At 44.4% G+C, this 21,660-nt stretch overlaps 1 protein-coding gene and 1 long non-coding RNA gene across 3 annotated transcripts; one reads left to right on the top strand and one right to left on the bottom strand.

The window, feature by feature from the left end:
* Positions 1–11,775: 11,775 nt before the first annotated feature.
* Positions 11,776–16,244, bottom strand: LOC140846513 (uncharacterized). The gene is made up of 2 exons (XR_012125674.1): positions 15,512–16,244; positions 11,776–12,348 (listed from the first exon to the last, which is right to left on the bottom strand). It is a non-coding gene; the product is annotated as an uncharacterized lncRNA (long non-coding RNA).
* Positions 15,145–21,267, top strand: LOC140846512 (spermatogenesis-associated protein 31E1-like). 2 transcript variants are annotated; one of them, XM_073223124.1, is made up of 4 exons: positions 15,145–15,485; positions 16,238–16,295; positions 16,758–16,818; positions 17,087–21,267. In XM_073223124.1, the coding sequence occupies exons 1-4, from the start codon at positions 15,222–15,224 to the stop codon at positions 20,628–20,630; spliced, it is 3,927 nt and encodes a 1,308-aa protein (XP_073079225.1). In that variant the 5' UTR covers positions 15,145–15,221; the 3' UTR covers positions 20,631–21,267. The 2 variants fall into 2 exon arrangements, with proteins under 2 accessions (XP_073079225.1, XP_073079224.1); XM_073223123.1 differs by having other exon boundaries at positions 16,238–16,818.
* The last annotated feature ends 393 nt before the right edge of the window (positions 21,268–21,660 follow it).

Below are 21,660 nucleotides of genomic sequence, written 5' to 3'. Positions count from 1 at the left end.
GTGAGGCCATCTGAAAGGAGAGGGTTTGATGAAGGGGATAAGGAGGAAAACTGGTGAAATCACAGGCAGAAGTGGAGTACAAGGCTAGGAACTGAGCCGTGTGGATTACCAGGTAGCTGACAAAGGTAAAACCAGATTCAAGAATATAAATACTGAGGGCATTTGAAGAGCAAGGAACAGGCAGTGGATGTGAAGTAAGAATCAAGAGACATATAGAAGCAGCTTCTAAAAATAAGGATGATAAAAACCAGAGGTTTCAGAGGACAATGAGAAAGGAGGGTTGTATGTGTGGGTTTGTATATACTTGTGTGTGTTTGTGTGCACACATGCAAGTGTGTGTGAAGAAGTAAAGATATTGCTACAGCAGCTCCAGTCCCTGATGAACAGTGTTTGTGTTTCACTAAACGTATAATTCAGTCCTGGGAACATAGAATATTATAACTAGGAATCCTAAATCACTTCTTGTAAATTGGAGCTCAAAGAAATTAAGTGACTGACCTACAATCATACAGCTACTCAGCGGCATAGCTAGCATGCTTCTCTATGATTCACTGGCTTTGGCAAAAAGAGTTAGGAAACACTTCAGCCAGGAATCAGAAGCAAAGAATAAAAAACAGTTCTCAAAAGTTATCAATCAACAGCATAAACATAAAGGCAAAAAGGAGAGGAAAATGTTCTGGAAAGCCCAAATTCAGATATCACAGGTATCACACAGGAGAAGACAATTTAGTCTCAGGAAAACTAGGTCCTAAAAGCAGAAAATGTAAAAGGTACTGTCTCAGAAGGACATGCAAAAAACACAAAAAATATTCATTTTAGGGGGAGCTTGATGCCAAAGTGTTATAATAAAATGCATGCTATAAATATTTAATTCTGCATGAAGAAATACAAGGAACTGGTTTGTGAGAGGAGGAGGCGTGGATGCTCACTGCAATTTAAATTTTAAGAAGCAGATGAATAAACCTAGTTTATTAGGTAAAAGCCTGCAATTGGGTGTTCTAATAAACTGACTTCCTGTAGGCTTCTCAGTGATTTATAAATACACACAGGCAGTTTCAAAAATAAGGAGTCCACAGAAGCCATAAACAAGGCCTTGGTTTTCACTCTTGTCTGAGAAACTATTAGGTAAGCCAGTGCCTAAAATCACAAAACTTTAAACAAAATGAGATTAAACAAAAGTTATAGCATTTTAAGTATGAGGTTTAGAACTTACAGAAATGTAATAAATATGACAACTAAGCATAAATGATGGGGAGGAGGTGATAAATGGACCTATATGGTTACCAGGTTCTTATATTTTACAGGAAGTACTACAATATTAACTCTAAGACTCTAAAAAGTTAGGAGTATATATTATAATATCTAAGCAATCACTTCTAAAATACAGAAAAGCTAATAGGTAAGTTAAATTGGAATTGTGAAAAATATTCAGTTAACCCAAAAGAGGCTGGGAAAGGAGTAACAGAGAAAAGAACAAATGGGACAAATAGAAAAAAAGAACAAAATGTAGACCATAATGCAATCAAATCAATAATTACATTAAACATAAAAGGACTAAACAATCCAAATGAAAGACAGAGATTGTTAGAATGGATAGAAAAGCAAGACCTAAGTATATGCTGTCTGTAAGAGACATACTTTAAGTTTAAAGACACAGATTAGTTACAAATAAATGGATGGAAAAATTTGCCATGCAAGCAGCAAGCATAAGCAAGCTGGCATGTCTCTGTTAATATTAGACAAAGTAGACTTCAAGGCAAAAAGTATTCCTGGAGATAAAATAGTATCCTCCTCTGGAAATAGGCATTGGTTTGCTCACTATAGAACCTGAAGGGTCCAAAAAGTCAAAGGGAGGACAAGATGGAGTATGTACAGTCATTTCCTCCGATTCTCTCTAGTTTATCTGAAAATAATTTAAGATAAATTGGTTCAAGCACATTTAACTTCCTGAGTTCTCACTAAGAAAGATAACAGGCAAAATTAAAAAATAATAGGCTCTTCAACTAAAAGAGAAACATGGAAACACAGAACTACGTGGACTTTCCAGCATTATATATAATTTGTATGTGTGGGGATGACCAATCATGTGTTTAACAAGTAAGTTTTCACCATGTGCCAGGCACTGGGCTAAGCACTGGGTAAATAATTAAACACAGCCTCTGCCCACCTACTGATAAAACAAACAAGCCAACAAGTCAGTAAACCAGCTATAAATTGTGATAATTATTGTCAGGAAAACACTCATGATGCTGAGATGGAGAATAATGAATGACAGAGGAAACTTGTCTGAGACAGGATGATCAGAGGAGGACTTCAGAGTGGGTGACACTTAGGAGAAGCCAGCATAGGGTGAGTGGGGAGGTCAGGGGAACAGGATATGCAAAGGCACTCAAGGAGAGGAGAGCTCTGAAGGTTTTAAGCAACAGAGTCAAGAGTGGTGGGAGCCCAAACTAAGGAAGACAGAGACTAAATCTTATGAGAGAGTTCTACCTAACCTTCAAGCAACATAAAATCAAATTTTATATAAAATTTTCCATAACATAAAAAAAGAATACTTTCCTAATTTAAAAAACTAACATAACCTTGATACCAAAACTACATAAGGACAATACTAAAATGGAAATTATGGTACAACCTTACTCATCAAATAGATACAGAAGTCCCCAAATACAGCAAATAATAATAACAATTATACAGGTCCTGGGAGGCATTATGAAATAACTCAAAACATCACATTTTAAAAACTGGCAAAACAATTCATTGTTCCTTTTCCTAATACAGGAAAGTTTGCACATGACTGAGATGCAAAGCAGCTGATCATGGGTAGCAGTTATGATCCTGGAGATAGCCTTCAGGTTTTATTCTGTAGGAGAGAACTGGCACTATACAGACCATCTCACCTTGAAGAGTGCTAACACCTTTTTTTTTCAGGAAAGGCTGTGTGGGGTTGGGTTTGGCCACTTACCTCTCTGTGAAATACTGGTAATACCCAAATCCTTTATTTGTATAATGACTAAATGAAATAGTGCACAGCAGGTGTCTACTATAACATTTGGAAAGTAACAGGAATTCAATGATTTTTTTTCTGTTTGTAGAATAAAAAGTTGTACTTTATGTTCTAGGACTTCTGATCTTTCAGAAGCACAGAGGTATGATAGGAAATAGTACCTCTGATATAAAAATCTCAGTGTATACACAGAGCAATCAATCAGCCAGATCCTGAAGCATACTTTAAAAGGCAACTATCGATCAAGGGCTTAATTTTATTTGTTCCCAAACAGAGTTTGAATTGCCTTTGGTCAGTCCTTTTGCTATCCTATAAACAATCTATTCTATTCTATAAACAACCTCTTTTTTCCACAAATCTTAGCTGCTTGTATATAACAAAGGATCTTATTAAACCCCAGATCTTCTCTTAATGATTTACTAAATACTGATTAGATTAAATGAACCAAATGCAAAGCTACTGCTTTTAAAGGATATCTCTGTCATTCGTTGGTCCTTCTAGGTGTCATTAAGCCCATACCAAAGCCATCTAACAGTTGACATCTTGAGAGCTCACAATTCAGAGTCAGGCAGGTAGCATCCAAAGACAGAAGCATAGTCTCCACTCAAAAAGAAGAGTTGTGGAGAATATATTCATAAATGACATATCTGATAAGGGGTTAACATCCAAAATATAAAGAACTCATACCCTTCAAGACCCAAAAAGCAAATGACATGATTAAAAAATGGACAAAGGATATGAACATACACTTCTCCAAAGAAGAAATTGAGATGGCTAACAGGCACATGAAAAGATGCTCCACATCGTTAGTTATCAGGGAAATGCAAATCAAAACCATAATGAGATATCACCTCACACCAGTTAGGATGGCCAACATCCAAAAGACAAGGAACAAAAAATGCTGGTGAGGATGTGGAGAAAGGGGAGCCCTCCTATACTGCTGGTGGGAATGTAAATTAGTTCAACCATTGTGGAAAGCAGTATGGAGGTTCCTAAAAAAACTAAAAATAGAAATACTATTTGACCCAGTAATTCCACTCCTAAGAATTTACCCAAAGAAAACAAGATCTCGGATTCAAAAAGACATGCACCCCTATGTTTATCACACCACTATTTACAATAGCCAAGGCATGGAAGCAACCTAAGTGTCCATCAGTAGATGAATGGATAAAGAAGATGTGGTACATATACACAATGGGATATTACTCAGCCATAAGAAGAAAACAAATCCTACCATTTGCAACAACATGGATGGAGCTAGAGGGTATTATGCTCAGTGAAATGAGCCAGGTGGAGAAAGACAAGTGCCAAATGATTTCACTCATTTGTGGAGTGTAGTAACAAAGCAAAACTGAAGGAACAAACAGCAGCAGACTCACAGACTCCAAGAAGGGACTAGTGGTTACCAAAGAGAAGGGGGTGGGGAAGGGGATTAAGGGGCAACATAATTGTAAGGGGGTCACAAAGAAGGCAGTATAGCACAAAGAAGACAAGTAATGAGACATCTTACTATGCTGATGGACAGTGACTGCATGGGGTGTGTGTGGGGACTTGATAATATGGGTAGAAGTAATAATGACAATGTTTGTCATGTGAAACCTTTATAAGATTGTATATCAATGATACTTTAATAAAAAAAAATTTAAAGACATTTGGGTTATTTCGAAGTTTTGACTTTTATGGGCCCTGTTCATGAACTTTCTTGCAGCTGTATCCTGGTGTCCATAAGTGCGTATTTCTGTTGAGTGTGTGTACCTGCAAGTACAACTGGGGTCATGTGTATGTGTCTTCACCTTTACTTGGTAGTTAATACCCACTCAGTGGAATCTTTAGATCAACGGTAATTACTCAGTGGTAATTACACTCCACCCAACAGTGTATAAGTTCCTGTGCTCCTTATTTATCTCAATACTTGGTATTATCACACTTAAAAATTTTCCTCATCTGATGGGTATATGACAACCTCTCAGTGTGATTTTAATTCACATTTCCTTGATTAAGAAAAAGGTTAAGACAAAAAACAATAGACTTAGGGACACAGAGAACAGCCTGGTGTTTGCCATGGAGGAGGGCACGCGGAAATGGGTGAACTAGCTGAATGAGAAGAGAATTAGTGAGGTTGGATGTCTTGATCTGGGTGATGGTTACACGAGTGTATACACATGTTGAAATTCACTGAGCTGTCAGTGAAATAAGTCAGGCAGAGAAAGACAAATACCAAATCATTTCACTGATTTGTGGAGTATAAAACAAAGCAAAACAGAAGTAACAAAAAAAGGAATAGCATCATAAACACCAAGAAGGGACTATTGGTTACCAAAGGGGAAGGGGTTGGGGAGGGTGGGTGAGGAGGGAGAAGGGGATTAAGGGGCCCTATACTTTGCAGTCATGACATAGGTAGGTCACTGGGACAGTATACAGCATGGAGAACACAATTAATGACTCTAACATCTTACTGTGTTGGCAGTGACCACAATGGAGGGGGTGGGTGCTTGATAATATGGGTGAACGTTGAACCACTGTTTTGTGTATATGATTGTATATCAACAATCCTTTAATAAAATTAATTTTTTTAAAAAAGAGGAGTTGTGTTTCTTTCACCCTAAATAAAGCACACTGATGCTTTGTGAACCTCCATGACTAGCTCCTCTATGTTCAATTCTGTAGTGGAGGGGGAAATAATGGAGTGACTTGGAAGCATCTGGCATAGCTAAGGCATTTGTCATTAGACTCCATTACCAGGATAAGATGTATATTGATACCAAAACCATATAAGGATGATACAAATATGGAAACTGTTCCATTTTTTCTTATAGCTCTTTCCACTATACTGGGCATTCCATAAAAGTGCATCAGCCAGAAAAAGAGAAGACTATCTCTTTTGAACATGTCCAGAAACTAAATTCTAAACAACAGCTAGCCCAAAATTAGCTCTGATAAATAGTGATTGATTGGTGACATTTCTATAAATATACTGGTTCCCAATGATGATCATTTGGACTCTGACTTTAATCTAATTATGTATTTCTTTCCTGCTCCCTATCCCATCCCAAACTTCTTAAGCTCCTGGAACATAGAAACATAATTGGCTCATGTCATCTGTACTTTATTGCCCTTGCATCTGGGAAATTCTCTCAGGGAGGAAGTGTTGAGACCTAGCAGTCCCTGGGGGAGTTTCAGGGGAATGAACTGAGACGGAAAGGCTGATCTAATCATCCAATTCACCAAGTCCAGAAGGGGAGTGGCAAGCCACAATCTGAGCCATGCTTAAGTCAACAGCCAAGAACTCAAGCAGGATGGTTACAGAGAGGGGAGGTGCAGGAGGAGGGAACATCTCAAGATAGGAAAGCTGGGAGGGGTGCCCAAAAGGTTTAGGTTCTCCCACATCGCTATAGGATGAATGCAGAGGTCCTATTTCTAAGGCAGTCCTGTCTGGCTGGAGCAAGGGAACAGCCAGTAGTTTAAGGACATGGGAAACCAAAATCAGCCCCAACAAGTAAAGAAATACCATTAGACCCAACACCTTCTCTTAGTGCATCAATAAATATTCAATAAATTGAAGAGATCAAACACAAACACACTGCTTTTAAAGGACATTTTTGTCATTCCTTGATCCATCTAGAAGCCCCTTGGGCTTTCCACTGGCAAGATTCACCTGCAACAAAAAGCAGAGTTGACAATGCATTCTAAACAATTATGACCTCTTCCTGTTATACCCCATCCAATCAAGTTAGCCAGGGGCTCGTTAGACTGACTGGTTTAACAATGACTAAAGTCAGTCCTACTAGTTAAATAGACATTATATCCCCACAGCTACCTTTGTTTCTCCTGCTACAAACTATATCTTTCTCCCCCTTTAGAAACAGAGATAGAGTAAAAGGTGCAAATGCCATAATGGAATACAGCTCAAGTGGCAATAATCTATCCAACACCTCTGCCTGGTACGGCCAATCTCCGTCTCTGCTGACCTATGGCTTTTACTGTGAGTCACCTACTGGAATCTTCTTTCAGACTCCACCTTGTTTCTGTACTTGCTGCTAGGGTGTGACTCCTTACACCCAGTTTTCTTTTGGGGTGACCTCCAGCCTCTGTCTAGCTCAACTTTGTCAGCGAGTCAACATTCCTAGTCCCAACTAGACATAGACACAGGCCAGATTCTACCCAAGCCCTCAGGTGAGATACACCCCAGGCAATAAAAAAGGCAGAACAAGCTCTAGCTAAATGCAGTCCCCGTGGAGTTCCTTGTAGTGACTTCATCTTACAGGAGTCATGTAAGGGCTTTGCTCTTTCACACAAACCAGTTAAGGCTGAGCTCTCCAGGTGGTCAGCCCATTCTCACCTTTGCCTAAATATAAGTCTGTAACAGAGAATCTAGGAAGTAGAAGGTCAGAGCACATACTCCTTTTTTCTAAAAAGGAAATATCTATTCCCTAGGTAAATAGAGAAATAAGGAGAATATTCCTGTTTTTCCCCAATTCATATTTATAAAATTCTCTATGATTCTCTGTAGCCCTAGTAAAACCCAAAACCATTTAACAAAATCCACAAACTTACCCTATTTTCAATATTTTTAGAATTCAAAATTCTGTTTAATTAGAAAATACTTAATTTGTCATGCATATTGGTGACAGGATGTATACAGAAAATTTTCAGAAAACTTAAATTACCATTTTAAGTCCTGAATGTTTTTTGTCTTGATATACTTCACCTTTTAAGAACAGAAGGTTCATAGCAAAACTGAGCAGAAGATAAGAGATTTTCCAAATACCCAGGCACTTAAACTTGCATAGCCTCCCCCATTATCACCATTCCCCACCAGAGAGGTTCATTTGTTGCAACTAATTAATCTACACTGACACATCCTAATCATTCAAAGTCATAGTTTCTATTGGGGGTCACTCTGAGTAATACGCATTCTATGGGTGTGGACAAATACATAATGACATGTATCCACCTTTGTAGTAGCACACAGAGTAGTTTCACTGTCCTAAAAATCTCTGTGCTCTGCCTTTTCATCCCTTCCTCCCTGATAACCCCTGGCAACCACTGATCTTTTTACTGTCTCCATAGTTTTGTCTTTTCCAGAATGTCATATGGTTAGAATCATAGAGTTTGTAGCCTTTCAGGTTGGCTTCCTTAAATATGCATTTAAGGTTTCCCCATATCTTTTCATGGCTTGATAGGCCATTTCCTTTTAGTACTGAATAACAGCCCACTGTTTGGATGAAGCAGTTTATTTACCCACTCACATACTGAAGAACTTGGTTGCTTCCAGGTTTGGGCAATTATGAATAAAACTTCTATAAATATCTGATGTAGGTTTTTGTGTGGACCTAAGTTTTTAGTTCCTTTGGGCAAACACCATGAAGCATGATTGCTGGATCACATGGTAAGATTGTTTAGTTTTGTAAGAAACTACCAAGCTGTTATGCAAAATGATTAACATTTTGCATTTCCATCAGCAGTGAATGCTTGTTCCACAGCCTCACCAGTTTTTAGTATTGTTAGTATTCTGAATTTTGGTCATTCTAACAGGTGTATAGTGATATCTCATGATTTGAATTTACATTTCCCTATGACATATGGGAGCATCTTTTATATGTTTATTTGCCATTTGTGTATCTTCTTTGTTGAGGGGTCTGTTAAAGTCTTTGGCCCATTTTTAATTGAGCTTCTTTTCTTATTGAGTTTAAAGAGCTCTTTGTATATTTTGGAGAATAGTCTTTATCAGATGTATCTTTTGCCTATCTTTTCGTCTGTGACTTTTTGTTTTGTTGACAGTATCTTTCACGGAGCACAATTTTTTTAATTTTAAGGAATTCAACTCATCAGTTCTTTCATGGACTGTGCCTATGGGGTCGTATTTGAAGTCATAACCAAACCCAAGATCATCCTGTATTAGACTTTTTTCTTTGTTATCTTCTAGAATTTTTATGGTTTTGTGTTTTACTTTTAGGCCTGTGATTCATTTTGAGTTAATTTTCATGAAGCACATAAAGTCTGCATCTAGATGCATTTTTTTGGTAAGTGGATATCCAGTTTTTCCAGCACAATTTGTTGAAAATGTTATCTCTTCTTCATTATATGGTCTTTGCTTCTTTGCAAAGATCAACTATCTATATTTGTGTGGGTCTATTCCTTATCTGTTTTATTCCACTGACCTATTTGTCTATTCTTTTTCCACTACCATACTGTTGTGATTACTGTAGCTTTACAGTAAGTGTTGAAGTCAGGTAGTGTCAGTCCCCTAGCTTTGTCCTTCTTCAATACTGTATTGGCTGAATGCCTTTTTAAAATTTATTAAAACATTTTTTGATAGAAGGTTTACCACTGATATAATTCCTTAGCTTATTAAGCATATCACATTCATATATTTTGATTTTTTTGCTGGCTCTTAAACAGATGTATTATTGCCTCCCTACAAGATGACTCCAGACTGCATTTTACTTTGGTGATCCTGCTATTTCTGTAAGCTCTTCTCTCTGTTCCTCATCCTTTCCATTCCCTTCCTGTGTTTCTCCCTCATATCCAATATTGTGTAGTTAAGTGGGAATAAATTGTGATTTCCAAAGGAATTATGTTTTATAGACAATGGTCTAAGAGATTCTGAGAAAGACCTTGTGTCCCTTCTATGGAGTAGATTACTCACTCTCAAGAAGCTCTAGTTCAGAGCCATGAGCTGGGCAGCCATACCACCCAAAATCCTTATTTCAGGATATGAAGCACGCTCTGATACAACTATAGTAATGATAACTGTAATTGGCAGATAAATACTAACTGCATCTCTCTTCAGTTTCTGGGAATTTGTTCTCTTCCTTTCCCCTGTCCCTCACTTCACTTTTACAAAAACTGAGCAACTTGAGCTCCCTCAGAACCTTTAAAACTATATAATACATGTCACTATAAGCAGTCACCAAAACCTGCATCTATCAGTGCCACATTCCTCCCCTAAATCTTCCATCCAGACACCTGCAAGTTACTTTTCAAAGTTTCTTTATATCTAAAGATATGGAAAGGACTGTAGCTTGGGAAGAATTACCCAGTTCAGGAATTAGAATTAATCTAATGAAAGTTGATAAGACTAGTGTGCCTGGGGTCATTGATTTGTAGCCAAGCTAGCTCAGTGGGCTCAGTTTCTAACTTACCACTTTTCACCCTTCATCAATGGCAGGCACTGGGGAGAAAGCTGAATGCACAAAGCTATTATTGTCAATTATGATTAAAAAGAGTGTGGGATTCACTTTCTCTAACACAAAGGGGAAACCAAAGCTGACTCAAACTGAGAAGAGGGCACGAGGAGTCCTGGCCAATGTCACCTCACCTGGAGAGGGAATCCAGAGAAGACTGGGTTTCCATTGTAACAGTGACTGGGGAAGGCTAGATGAACAAGGCTCTCATTGTTTCAGATCCAGCATCTAACTACCAAATAGGCACACTTCCTTTCTACTTATTACCTATGGTCCAGAGGCTCTGGGAGAGGTAACCAGAACATACTGTAACATCCTTTGAAGTCCCTGGAGAGTTTGAGCAACAGTAAAGCACGTGGGATCCTTACCAACACTAACCCCCTTTTGTCCTCCTCTCCCAATTTTGTTACCTGAGCACGCTCAACCTGCTTCAATCATTCTCCATCCTTTGCTGCCACTGTTTGTTAAACGTCCATTATAAGTTCACTCCAGGAAGTAGCAAATAACATAAAAACCTGTGTCAGCCTCCTAATGGTTAAAGTACAACCTGGGATGTTAAGTACAAATTCAGCCTCTTTGCAAATACTAGAGTAATAACAGTACACATTGATTCTGCAAACGTAAAACCATCAAAAGAAGCCTTAGTCTCCAGGCAGCCTTACTGTGCCTATGTTAACCTTCCCCAGAAGGAAAAATACTAATTTTCTCTCTGTATTCTCTACATTCTTTTTCATTTACCTCCAAATCTGGAGTTTTATTATTTTTCACATCAAAAAAAGGAAGCTTTACAAAAGATTTCAGATTTTAAAGATGCTAACAAAAAAAGCAAACATGAATGGAAACATTACTTTTTTAAAAATACTTTTCTTTCCAGGAAGATCTGAGTACTGTTGGTATGTGAAAGAACATGGGTTCATACCGTGTCAACAAAAAAAGCACGTACATGACAAACCCACAGCAAACATCATACTCAATGGTGAAAAGTACAAAGTTGTCCTCTAAGATCAGAAACAAGACGAGGATGCCCACTCTTATCACTTTTATTCAGCATAGTACTAGAAGTCTTAGCCACCACAATCAGGCAAGAAAAAGAAATAAAAGGTATCCAAATTGGTAAGGCAGAAGTAAAACTTTTTTTTTCTGTCCCCCTGTGGACGTTGGGCATCCACAAGCACTTTTCTCCAAATGGGACTACATCCTGTAGTTCTTCCACTGTAATCCATCCCTGACACTTCTCTCATATGTACACTGAACATGTCAGAACATTCTGCTGTCCTTCCCTTGAGTAACATCTGGTCTGACCTTCCCAGAGACAACTTACTGTGATCACTAACATCTGCTCCTGGTTTTTACAACACCCTCTTAACTGGTCCTTTAGACAGATGTCTACTTGGCCCTGAAAATCCACTCTCTACCCTTTGTGTTACTGTCTTGAGCCTTAGGAGGCTCACCTGGATTATGCTCCAGCATCCACCTGGCTTTTGACTTCCAGGATCCCTGGCAGATCAGTGGCAGAGAGGTGGATGCTGTGGGTGTTGGGTTAGTTTTCCATGCCCCTGTAATAAATTACCACAAATATGGTGGTTTAATAAACAGAAATTTATTGGAACAATTTAATGCAATTGTTCTAAAACTATGGAAAGAAATGATACGTAAGATTTCAAAAGAAGACACAAGTCATATTAAGAAAATACTTGCAACAAATAAACTCTCAAAATATAAACACTGAGAATTTGTTCATCCTTTCATTCTTTCAACAAATATTGAATGACATGCAGGTGGTGTGTTAAGTTTGTGCAGTCGATAGGAAAGCAAACTTGTTGCTTTACTGCACCTCTCATGCAAGTGGGGGATACAGGAATCAGACAGACAAGCAGACTGTTAGGAAGCAGACTTGGGGCCCAGGAGGACAGACTGGACCACATGCTCCAACCTTGAGGAGGCAGGTGCCCCACACGAAGAGCTTCAGCCTTCCCCCATGGAAGGGCATGGGCTAGAGCCCAGCACTTGAGGAACTGAGAGCGTGGATGCGGCCCTGCAGTGGTGAGATGAGCTGTCCTCAGTGAGTGTGCAGACCTGCAGAAGTGCAGTGGCTGCTGATGCTCCACGGCAGCTTTCGTGTTGGGTGCACATTTCTAGTGTGACCGTCATTACCTGGAAAGACACAGGGGAGAGAATTCCAGCTCAATTATACTGACACAGTGCACAGTCACCAAATGGAATACCTTCCTTGTTCAAGAAGTGGATATTCTAGCAGAAACTTGGATGCAGGAGTATGTCATGTGAGGTCTGATGGGGGAGCGAAGCATTCCAGACAGAGTCAGTAGAAAGGGTGAGGCCTAAGTGGAGCATGTGGATAGTGCTCCCGGGCAGGAGGGGCCACAGGGCTGCAGGTCGGGCTGAACAGCTGCAGGATGGGCTGCAGGAGGCTGCAGAAAAATGTGATTGATGAGGTGCCTAGGGCATGTCTGGAGTCACTATCACACTTCATCTGAGCAGTGTGCAGAGAAGGCATTCAGCAACTCTATCTTAAGTAACTAATAAATACATGAATGACTAATGTCCTTAATAATATTGGGAGTTAAGGGAATTGAATTGGTTTACAAAGAATGCTATGTACAATATTGAAGTTTATGGACTCTGACTAAGTGTCTGTAGGTGGCAGCTACACTATCATTTCAGCATCAGCATATGAGCATCAGCTGCCTTACTTGCATCTCCATAAAACTGATAGAGGCAAGGATGTGGATAATAGTGCCCACTTCCTTACACTAATCATATCTAACATAAGCATCTGAGGAGAGACAGAAAAGAAGTGAAGGTATCAGAAAGATTAATCAGATGTCAGATTAAATTAAGATACACTTCATATTCACATAAATTATGTTTGTCACTGAGACATGTATTTACAGGAGGGAGGAGCAGATGGTTAACCCTGAACAGCGGAACAGCAAAGCCATGAGAACACTGAAAAGAGGCAGAGCAATGACATAATCAAGGAGGTGAAAGACCTACAAGACACTCATGAGAGAAATTAAAGAAGACACCAATAAATGGAAACACAACCCGTGCTCATTGATAGGAATAATTTGTATTGTCAAAACAGCCAACCTGCTTAAAGCAATCTAGAGATTCAATACAATCTCCATCAAAATACCAACAGTATTCTTCCATGAACTAGAACACATAGTCCTAACATTTATATGGAACCATGAAAGACTCTAAATAGCCAAAGCAATCCTGAGTCCTGAGAAGGAATAACAAAGCTGGGCGAATTATGTTCCATAACTTCAAGCTCTTCTACAAAGTCTTTGTAATCAAAACAATTTGGTACTGGCACAAGAAAAGATCCAACAGATCAAAGGAACAGAATAGAGAGCCCAGATATAAACCCACACATATAGGGCCAATTAATATATGATAAAGGAGACATGGATATACAATGGGGAAATGACAGCCCAGTCAACAAATGGTGTTGGCAAAACTGGACAGCTACATGTAAGAGAATGAAACTGAATTATTATTTAACTGCATACACAAAAGTAAACTTGAAATGGATCAAAGACCTGAATGTAAGTCATGAAACATAAATTCTTGAAGAAAACATAGGTAAAAATCTCTTGAATATAAATATGAGCAACTTTTCCTGGACACATCTTCTCAGGCAAGGGGAACAAAAGCCAAAATGAACAAATGACTACATCAAGCTAAAAACCTTCTGTACAGCAAAGGACACCATCAGTAGAAGAAAAGGGCATCTTACAGTATGGGAGGATATATTTTTAAAAGATAGAGCCAACAAGGGGTTCACATCCAAAATGTATAAAGAACTAACATGCCTCAACACCCCAAAAGCAAATAACCTGATTAAAAAATGGGCAGAGGATATGAACAGACACTTCTCCGAAGAAGAAATTCAGATGGCCAATAGGTACATGAAAAGATGCTCTGTATCATTAATTATCAGGACAATGAAAATTAAAACCACAAAGAGCTATCACCTCATAATGGTTAGGATGGCCAACATCCAAAAGACAAGGAACAACAAGTGCTGGAGAGGATGTGGAGAAAGGAGAGCCCTCCTACACTGCTGGTGGGAATGTAAATTAGTTGAACCATTGTGGAAAAGCAATACAGAGTTCCTCAAAAAACTAAAAATAGAAATACCATTTGACCCGGGAATTCCACTCATAGGAATTCACCCAAACACGACAAGTTCTCAGATACAAAAAGACATATGCACCCCTTTGTTTATCGCAGCACTACTTACAATAGCCAAGATATGGAAGTGACCTAAGTGTCCATCTGCAGATGAATGGATAAAGAAGATGTGGTACATATACACAATGGAATACTATTCAGCCATAAGAAAGAAACAAATCCTACCATTTGCTACAACATGGATGGAGCTAGAGGGTATTATGCTCACTGAAATAAGTCAGGCAGAGAAAGACAAATACCAAATGATTTCCCTCATTTGTGGAGTATAACAACAAAGCAAAACTGAAAGAACAAAACAGCAGCAGACTCACAGACACCCAAGAAGGGACTAGTGGTTAGCAAAGGGGAGTCGGGGAAGGGAGGGAGAAGGAGACTAAGGGGTATTATGATTAGTACACGTGGTGTGGGGGGTCACGGGGAAGACAGTGTGCAGAGAGAACACAAGTAGTCACCCTGTGGCACCTTACTACACTGATGGACAGTGACTGCAATGGGGTATGGGGTGGGGACTCGATAACATGGGTGAATGTAGTAAACACATTGTTTTTCATAAGAGTGTGTATCAATGATATCTTAATTTAAAAAAAAAGGGAAGTGGGGACCAGATAATGTCCAGATGAGAGGAAAAGTGGCGAAGGTCTCCCTGACAGAGTGAATAGAGTTGGAAAGAAGGAACCTACAAGGCCCAGTAGGGTGCAGAGCCCTGTGGGACTGGATGGTGGGGGAGGGGCTGTGGTTCCGCCTGCTCCTCCTCTGTCCCCTCCCCCACCCTCAGGAACCCTTTGTGACAAGGCCACTGCTCTGTGATGTGGGCCTGCTGTGCTGTGCCCAAGCACAGGCCCAGAGGTCAGTTGCCTGAGGGCAGCAGTGCGATTCAGATGATGGAGAGTCCTCTCCTGTGTCTGGAAAGCGTTCTAGCTACCTGGCTGAGCTCCAGCTCCACTTCCTGGGTGCCTAACACCATTGTAGGCATCCTGTGGGGACTGGGGCTCTACCTTCTATTACTCCTTTTCTTTGCAAGTGATCCATCCTCACCACCACCATCTAAAAAACATGGAAACATCAGGAAGGTAAGGAACCCTTGGCCCAGACTCACCAGAATGTGGTTCTCTCTTTTCTATCTTTACTTCTGCTTTTTGGAGTCAGCTGTAGAGGCTCCTGGGATGGGAAAGAAGAGATCATCTCTTCTCAGGAAAGAATACAAGATCCTCCTTCTAGGCATAAGCCAGGCCAGGCACGAGTTCTGGCAGGAGGATCTAGCCAAAGATCCTAGATGGGGGCCAGGTGGCTAAAGGGCTCCAGGCCAAAATCCCAAACCCAGTGGCCAGCGGCTGAGGCCCAGATCCTAAGAATCTGATGTCTGCAGGAGGACAGGCCCCTAAGCACTGATTTACCAGCTGCCTTCCTGGGGCAGGGGTCCAGGGAGAGGCTTCATCCAGGCTGATCCAAGGGCAGTGGTGAGCCCGCAGTGCCTCTGAGCAGGGGCTGCAGTGGGGCGTTGGCCTCGGGAGGCAGAGTGCGGCCTGACGGAGCTCAGAGGGGCCTGTAGGTCTGAGCACGTGTCTGTTTCTTGAGCAGAGAAATACACTGATGCAAGAAAGCCAGGGCAGGTCCCACACAGAAAATCCTTCTTTACATTCTTCAAGAAAGGAAAAGGGAAAATGTTCTTATCTATGTTAAAAATGAGTACAAGGACAGGACACCTCGGGGCCTGTGAGGTAAATGTAGGAAGTCCTGTGTATAGAAGACACCAAGCCTCTGCAGCTTGTCTATGGAGGTGAGTGAGACTTGGTCCCAGCCTGTCATGTTTTTGGTCCCTCAGCATCACTTGGAGTCAAATGGAGAGAAAAAGTATAAAAAAAGAAGTGGATCTCTGAAAGGTGAGCTTCTGTCAGCCGTCCCTGCCCACCCGAGTCAGCCCGTCTCTCCGGCTGGAGGGCCCAGCTCCACGACGCCTCTGAGGATGGTGTTGCCCAGCACGGACGCCGTGGGCTGGAGTGGACCAAGAGTGTCCGGATTGGGAAGGGGGGACTCCAGATCCACGTGCGGGTGTTTAACTTCCCTCAGCTGCCTCTGTGAGGTGGCCCTTGCCATGTCTTCCCCAGAGGGTGGCTGTGAGGCCGTAGCAGGCAATGGATGTCGAAGCACTTTGCAAACGGCAAAGCATTCCCGGTCACGAGTCTTGCCATCACCATCAGGGATCCTGTGGCCTTGGACACTGAGGCTTGGGCTCCAGGCTCTAAGCTCCCCAATGTCTCCCCTAAAGGGATGTAGCCCTCAGTCTCCTATAAGACCCCTAGGTCCCTGCCTTCCCCACCATGACCCCGTCTTCTGCTTTCCAGCTTGCAGAGAATTCCTTCGTGACCTGGGAAAGATTAAGGACCTGTTACTTCTTCTGAGAAGGTAAAGAATCTTCCCTTCTCCTCTGGGTCCTCCTTCCTCCCAGAGCCTTATGACGGGACTCCAGGGCTGCAGGCAGCCTGGGACTGACGTGGTGGGGGAGACATGGGGACAGGTGTGACTGCAGACCTGGGGGACAGCAGCAGCACTGTGCAGTCAGCATGGGGACCTGCAGGGCCAAGGGCCTCAGGCACTCAGCCCTGCCTGGCCTGCTCGGCGCCCCTGGCCCTGGCTGCTCCTGGCTGCAGCTCTTGCCTCCTGTCTTCTGCAGCCACCTGAGGAGGCTCCCTGACAACGGTGACTCTCAGATGTCATCTCCAGAGCAGCCCAGTGAGGGGTCCGAAGCAGAGCCTGCGGGAGCCCAGTGGCCGTGCAGGGAGCCTGAGGACAGCACTGCTCCTGCTGTGGGCCCTTCGGCTTCCTTGGCTCCTCCAGCCACACGCTCTCCACCTCTGGCCTCCAGCTGCTCACCAGGCCTGCTAACGTTCAAAGTTTGTATCCATTCAGACTCCTTCCGGAGTGACTCTCAGTCACCAGAGCTTTTCCCAAGTACTCCTTCCCCTTCCCCACCAAATTCCACAGATTCAGAGCCTTGCCCTCCACCTCCAATGGCTTCCTTTGTCCCACCACCAAGCTCCACTCCGACTCACACTCAGCGTGACTCAATGGCACTCCGCGTAGGCACCCTCCCATGGAGCTCGGCCCCATATGCCCACTGGCTGGCTTCTCACACCCGAGTCATCTCAGGCGTTGGTCGCGCAACCTCTCCCGTCCCAGCCCCTTCCAGGTGTCAGGCAGATGCCAAAATCTGGAGCCTCTCGACCTCCTCACGATGCAAGTGGCAGCAAGAACACCTGCCCCAACACCCACCAGAGGTCTCATTCTGGGGACACCCCAGAGACAAGCAGGTAGAGGCTTGTAGCCCCTCATTTGTCAACCCTGACACCCAGAAGCTGCGGGAGACACGAATCACCAGGAGAACAGAGCAGATGTGGAAGGAGAACGAAAAGGGAGATGGGTCAGACCACCGCCTGAATTGTTTGGGGACTGTGAAGTCCCTGGGTGAGAGCACAAAAGGCAAGCCAGAGCAGCTGGCCAGTCCTGGAAAGCCCCCAGATACTAAGGATTTGGGGGACCATTTACAGCAGAAATGCGAACAGTTCTTCTGGGGTATCCCCTTTCTACACAGCGAGTCACTGGAGGCTAATGCCAGGGAATCTGGTTCCCAGCAAGAGATTCGCTCTGTCTCTTTCAATGGACACTCTCCTGCCTTCCCATTCCAATTTCAGGCTACAGTAGGGCCACACATTTCACCAACCCAACCCCTGTATCAGCCTGTGGCCCCATCCCAGGTCCTGCCTCAGCCTGCAGCCCCATCCCAGCACAATCTGGAATGTCATTCTGTGGAGAAGCAGCGAGAAAGTGAGCAGAAGACCTTACCTCCTATGGTTAAAAAAACTCAAGTCTTCAGCCCAGTGAGTCCCCTCCCTGCCCCCTCAACTACGTATGAGGAAATCGAGAAGACCCTGGGAGAGACCCTACCTGATAATGGCCATGCATCCTCAGAGGCTCCTCTGACCACACAGGCGAGCAGGCCGCCTGCTCAGACCTCCATGTGCATGTCTGTGGGCAGAATGTGGCACAGCGAGATGGCCGTGAGGGCCCACAGAGCCAGCCTGGAGATGAGCCCAGGTGCAGCCACGGCCAGGAGTGAGTCAGGTGGGGAGAGTGGAGGCTGGGCCTCAGGATACCCCCACTGCAGGATCACCATGTTGGAGGGCAGCAGTGACTCCCCTTCTTCAAGTGCTGATGAGGACGGGGGGTCGGTGGCAGCTGAGGAGGCCTCTGCTTGGAAAGTCACCTTGAAATCCAGTGTGCTGGCTAACTCCCAAATTCCTACTGTGGATCTGAGGAGATCAGGGACTCCAGGGACAAATAAAATCCCAACACTGCCTAGTGAAAAGGGTGTGATTCAGGATCCGGAAGAGCCACACTTTGATGCACAGCACAGTGACTCTGAGCTCCGCGAGAAGGTAGAGTCTGGGAAGCAGCCTGTGGACAGCGGCCCTGGTGAGCTTCTTCAGGACTGCGATGCTCACACGCTCCGTCAGCACTCCCGGGCGTTTCTTGCCACAGACAGTTCGGATTCTCAGAGCTCTCTGTGCAGCTCGCAGAGCACATCATCTGGGGACACATCAGCTGCACATGTGTCAGGTGACATCACGTTGAGTAGATGGGCCTCACATCAGAGCAGCCAGGGGCTGAAGGAGTCCTGGAGACCGGAGGAGCCAGATCAGAGCCAGAGCAAGATGTCTGTCCCTGCTGGTGAGGAAAAGCACTATACATACTCAGCTACCTGTGTAGCTGGGGCCCAGCTAAATATGTTTTCCCAGCTCTTGGAAAAACCTCAGTGCCCCCTGGGAGAGGAGGCAGTAAAGAAAGAGGCGATTCCCAGCCCAGTGAGTCCCCTCCCTGCCCCCTCACCTACGTATAAGGAAATCGAGAAGACGCTGGGAGAGACCCTACATGATAATGGCCATGCGTCCTCAGAGGCTCCTCTGACCACACAGGCGAGCAGGCCGCCTGCTCAGACCTCCACGTGCATGTCTATGGGCAGAATGTGGCACAGCGAGATGCCCGTGAGGGCCCACAGAGCCAGCCTGGAGCTGGGCCCAGGTGCAGCCATGGCAAGGAGTGAGTCAGGTGGGGAGAGCGGAGGCTGGGCCACAGGATACCCCCACTGCAGGATCACAGTGTTGGAGGGCAGCAGTGACTCCCCTTCTTCAAGTGCTGATGAGGACGGGGGTTCGTTGGCGGCTGAGGAGGCCTCTGCTTGGAAAGTCACCTTGAAATCCAGTGTGCCGGCCAACTCCCAAATTCCTAATGTGGATCTGAGGAGATCAGGGACTCCAGGGACAAATAAAATCCCAACACTGCCAAGTGAAAAGGGTGTGATTCAGGATCCGGAAGAGCCACGCCTTGATGCACAGCACAGTGACTCTGAGCTCTGCGAGAAGGTAGAGTCTGGGAAGCAGCCTGCGGACACCGGCCCTGGTGAGCTTCTTCAGGACTGCGATGCTCACGCGCTCCGTCACCACTCCCGGGCGTTTCTTGCCACAGACAGTTCGGATTCTCAGAGCTCTCTGTGCAGCTCGCAGAGCACATCATCTGGGGACACATCAGCTGCACATGTGTCAGGTGACATCATGTTGAGTAGATGGGCCTCACATCAGAGCAGCCAGGGGCTGAAGGGGTCCTGGAGACCGGAGGAGCCAGATCAGAGCCAGAGCAAGATGTCTGTCCCTGCTGGTGAGGAAAAGCACTGTAGGAGGTCCAGCCAAGGAGAGCATGAAAGAAGATCAGCAGAACCAAGGGCCTCCCAAAACAATGGGATGCTAAATAAGGATAAGGTAACAGTAGAATCCTTAAGAAGCAAGTCCTGCCAGCTCCGACAGAAGGAGGAACAGGCTCCTCCAGAAAGCCACCTCACAAAAAAGAGACAGCACTTTCCACAGGGGATTTTCTGCAGTGAACTTCCCCAGCAAAAAGGCAGGCCTCCATCAGCCACTGCCCAGAGCCAGGGACAAGACAACAGCAGATCTGTTCCAGACAGCGGGGCTGCTGAGGCTCAGGGGATCGCGACAGCCTCGTCCCCTGTGGGACGGATCCTAGGCGAGAAAATCAAACTTCTACATGGATGTCCTCCCTCAGAGTTAAATTGGCACAAAGGGCAATTCCAGGCTCCAGTAGGAGATCATGGTGCCACAGACTTCTGGTACCACAGGTTCTCTCCTATGAAGAGCAAGGCAGGGTGACGAGAGAGAAAGCCTGCAATCTCCAGGCCACCCTGAAGGGCCACAGCAGTCCTGGTGAGAGCAGGCTGGCCAGAGACAAGGACGGCAACAGGGCCTTCCCACCCCGTGAGCTGGGGTGCCCAGCCAGGCCCTGCCAGCACGGGCCAAGGGCAGCAGGTGCCTCAGCCTGCACCCTCCACTGCCCAAGGCATCCTATGTTTCAGAGAGATGTGCCATCTGTTCAGCGGAAGCGTGGTTTCATGTGTTTCCTGGGACAACTTTTCTTCAAGAAAAGATCCATATAGTGCAAAGAACACTTGGTTTTCCTCACGTCAGCACATCCCCTTAGTGCTGATGGTTTCTTCCTACCTCAACTTCCATCATTTCCCAAAATACATGCTTTTCTCTCAGGAGAGGTGGTGGCTTCTGTCTGTGCCCTGCTGGGGGAAGGGAAGGAGTCAGGGTCCGCTCTTCCCACGCAGCCACCGTGGCTTCCCGAGTTGGAAAGGGAGGTTGAGGATGCCTGTGGTGTGGCATGCCCACCTGCACCCCTTGCCCTCGATGCACCTTAGGTTTCCATGAGAGCCTCATTACAAAACAAAAGCACCTGGACTTGAGAAGATGAGGAAAACCTGTAAGACGCGCCCCAACCCCAGGATCTGGCTCAGCCGGCCCCGCTGCTTGCTCTTGGGCAGCTGTGAGGGAGACGTTTACAGAGGCTGAAGTTCCCCTCAGGCTCCAGAAAGTATCTGAAAAGTTCCCTGCAGGGGTGTCCGGGGCAGTGCTTGCCTGAGAGCAGAGGCGCAGGAAAATACCCCCACCCAGAGCTCTGGGTGGGGAGTAGCTGACACCTGCTGGGCAGCCCCTTCTGTCCTGATGAAGCCGAGGTTGCGGAGGGCTGGGGTCCCTCTAGCTCAGCATCCCCTCCCTCCACCCTTCTCCCACTCAGGAGCAGCAGAAAGAGGATGCAGTCCCGGCTCTGAGGGTGTGCGGGTGGGGCGCACAGAGGTCCTGAGGGCTGGGCCACACCTTCCCTTCTGGGGAATCAGGG

Source organism: Manis javanica, chromosome 15 (genome assembly GCF_040802235.1).
Source record: "Manis javanica isolate MJ-LG chromosome 15, MJ_LKY, whole genome shotgun sequence".
Taxonomy (NCBI): domain Eukaryota; kingdom Metazoa; phylum Chordata; class Mammalia; order Pholidota; family Manidae; genus Manis; species Manis javanica.
Note: the sequence above shows the minus strand (reverse complement) of the source record. Positions and strands in the feature narration are given on the sequence as shown.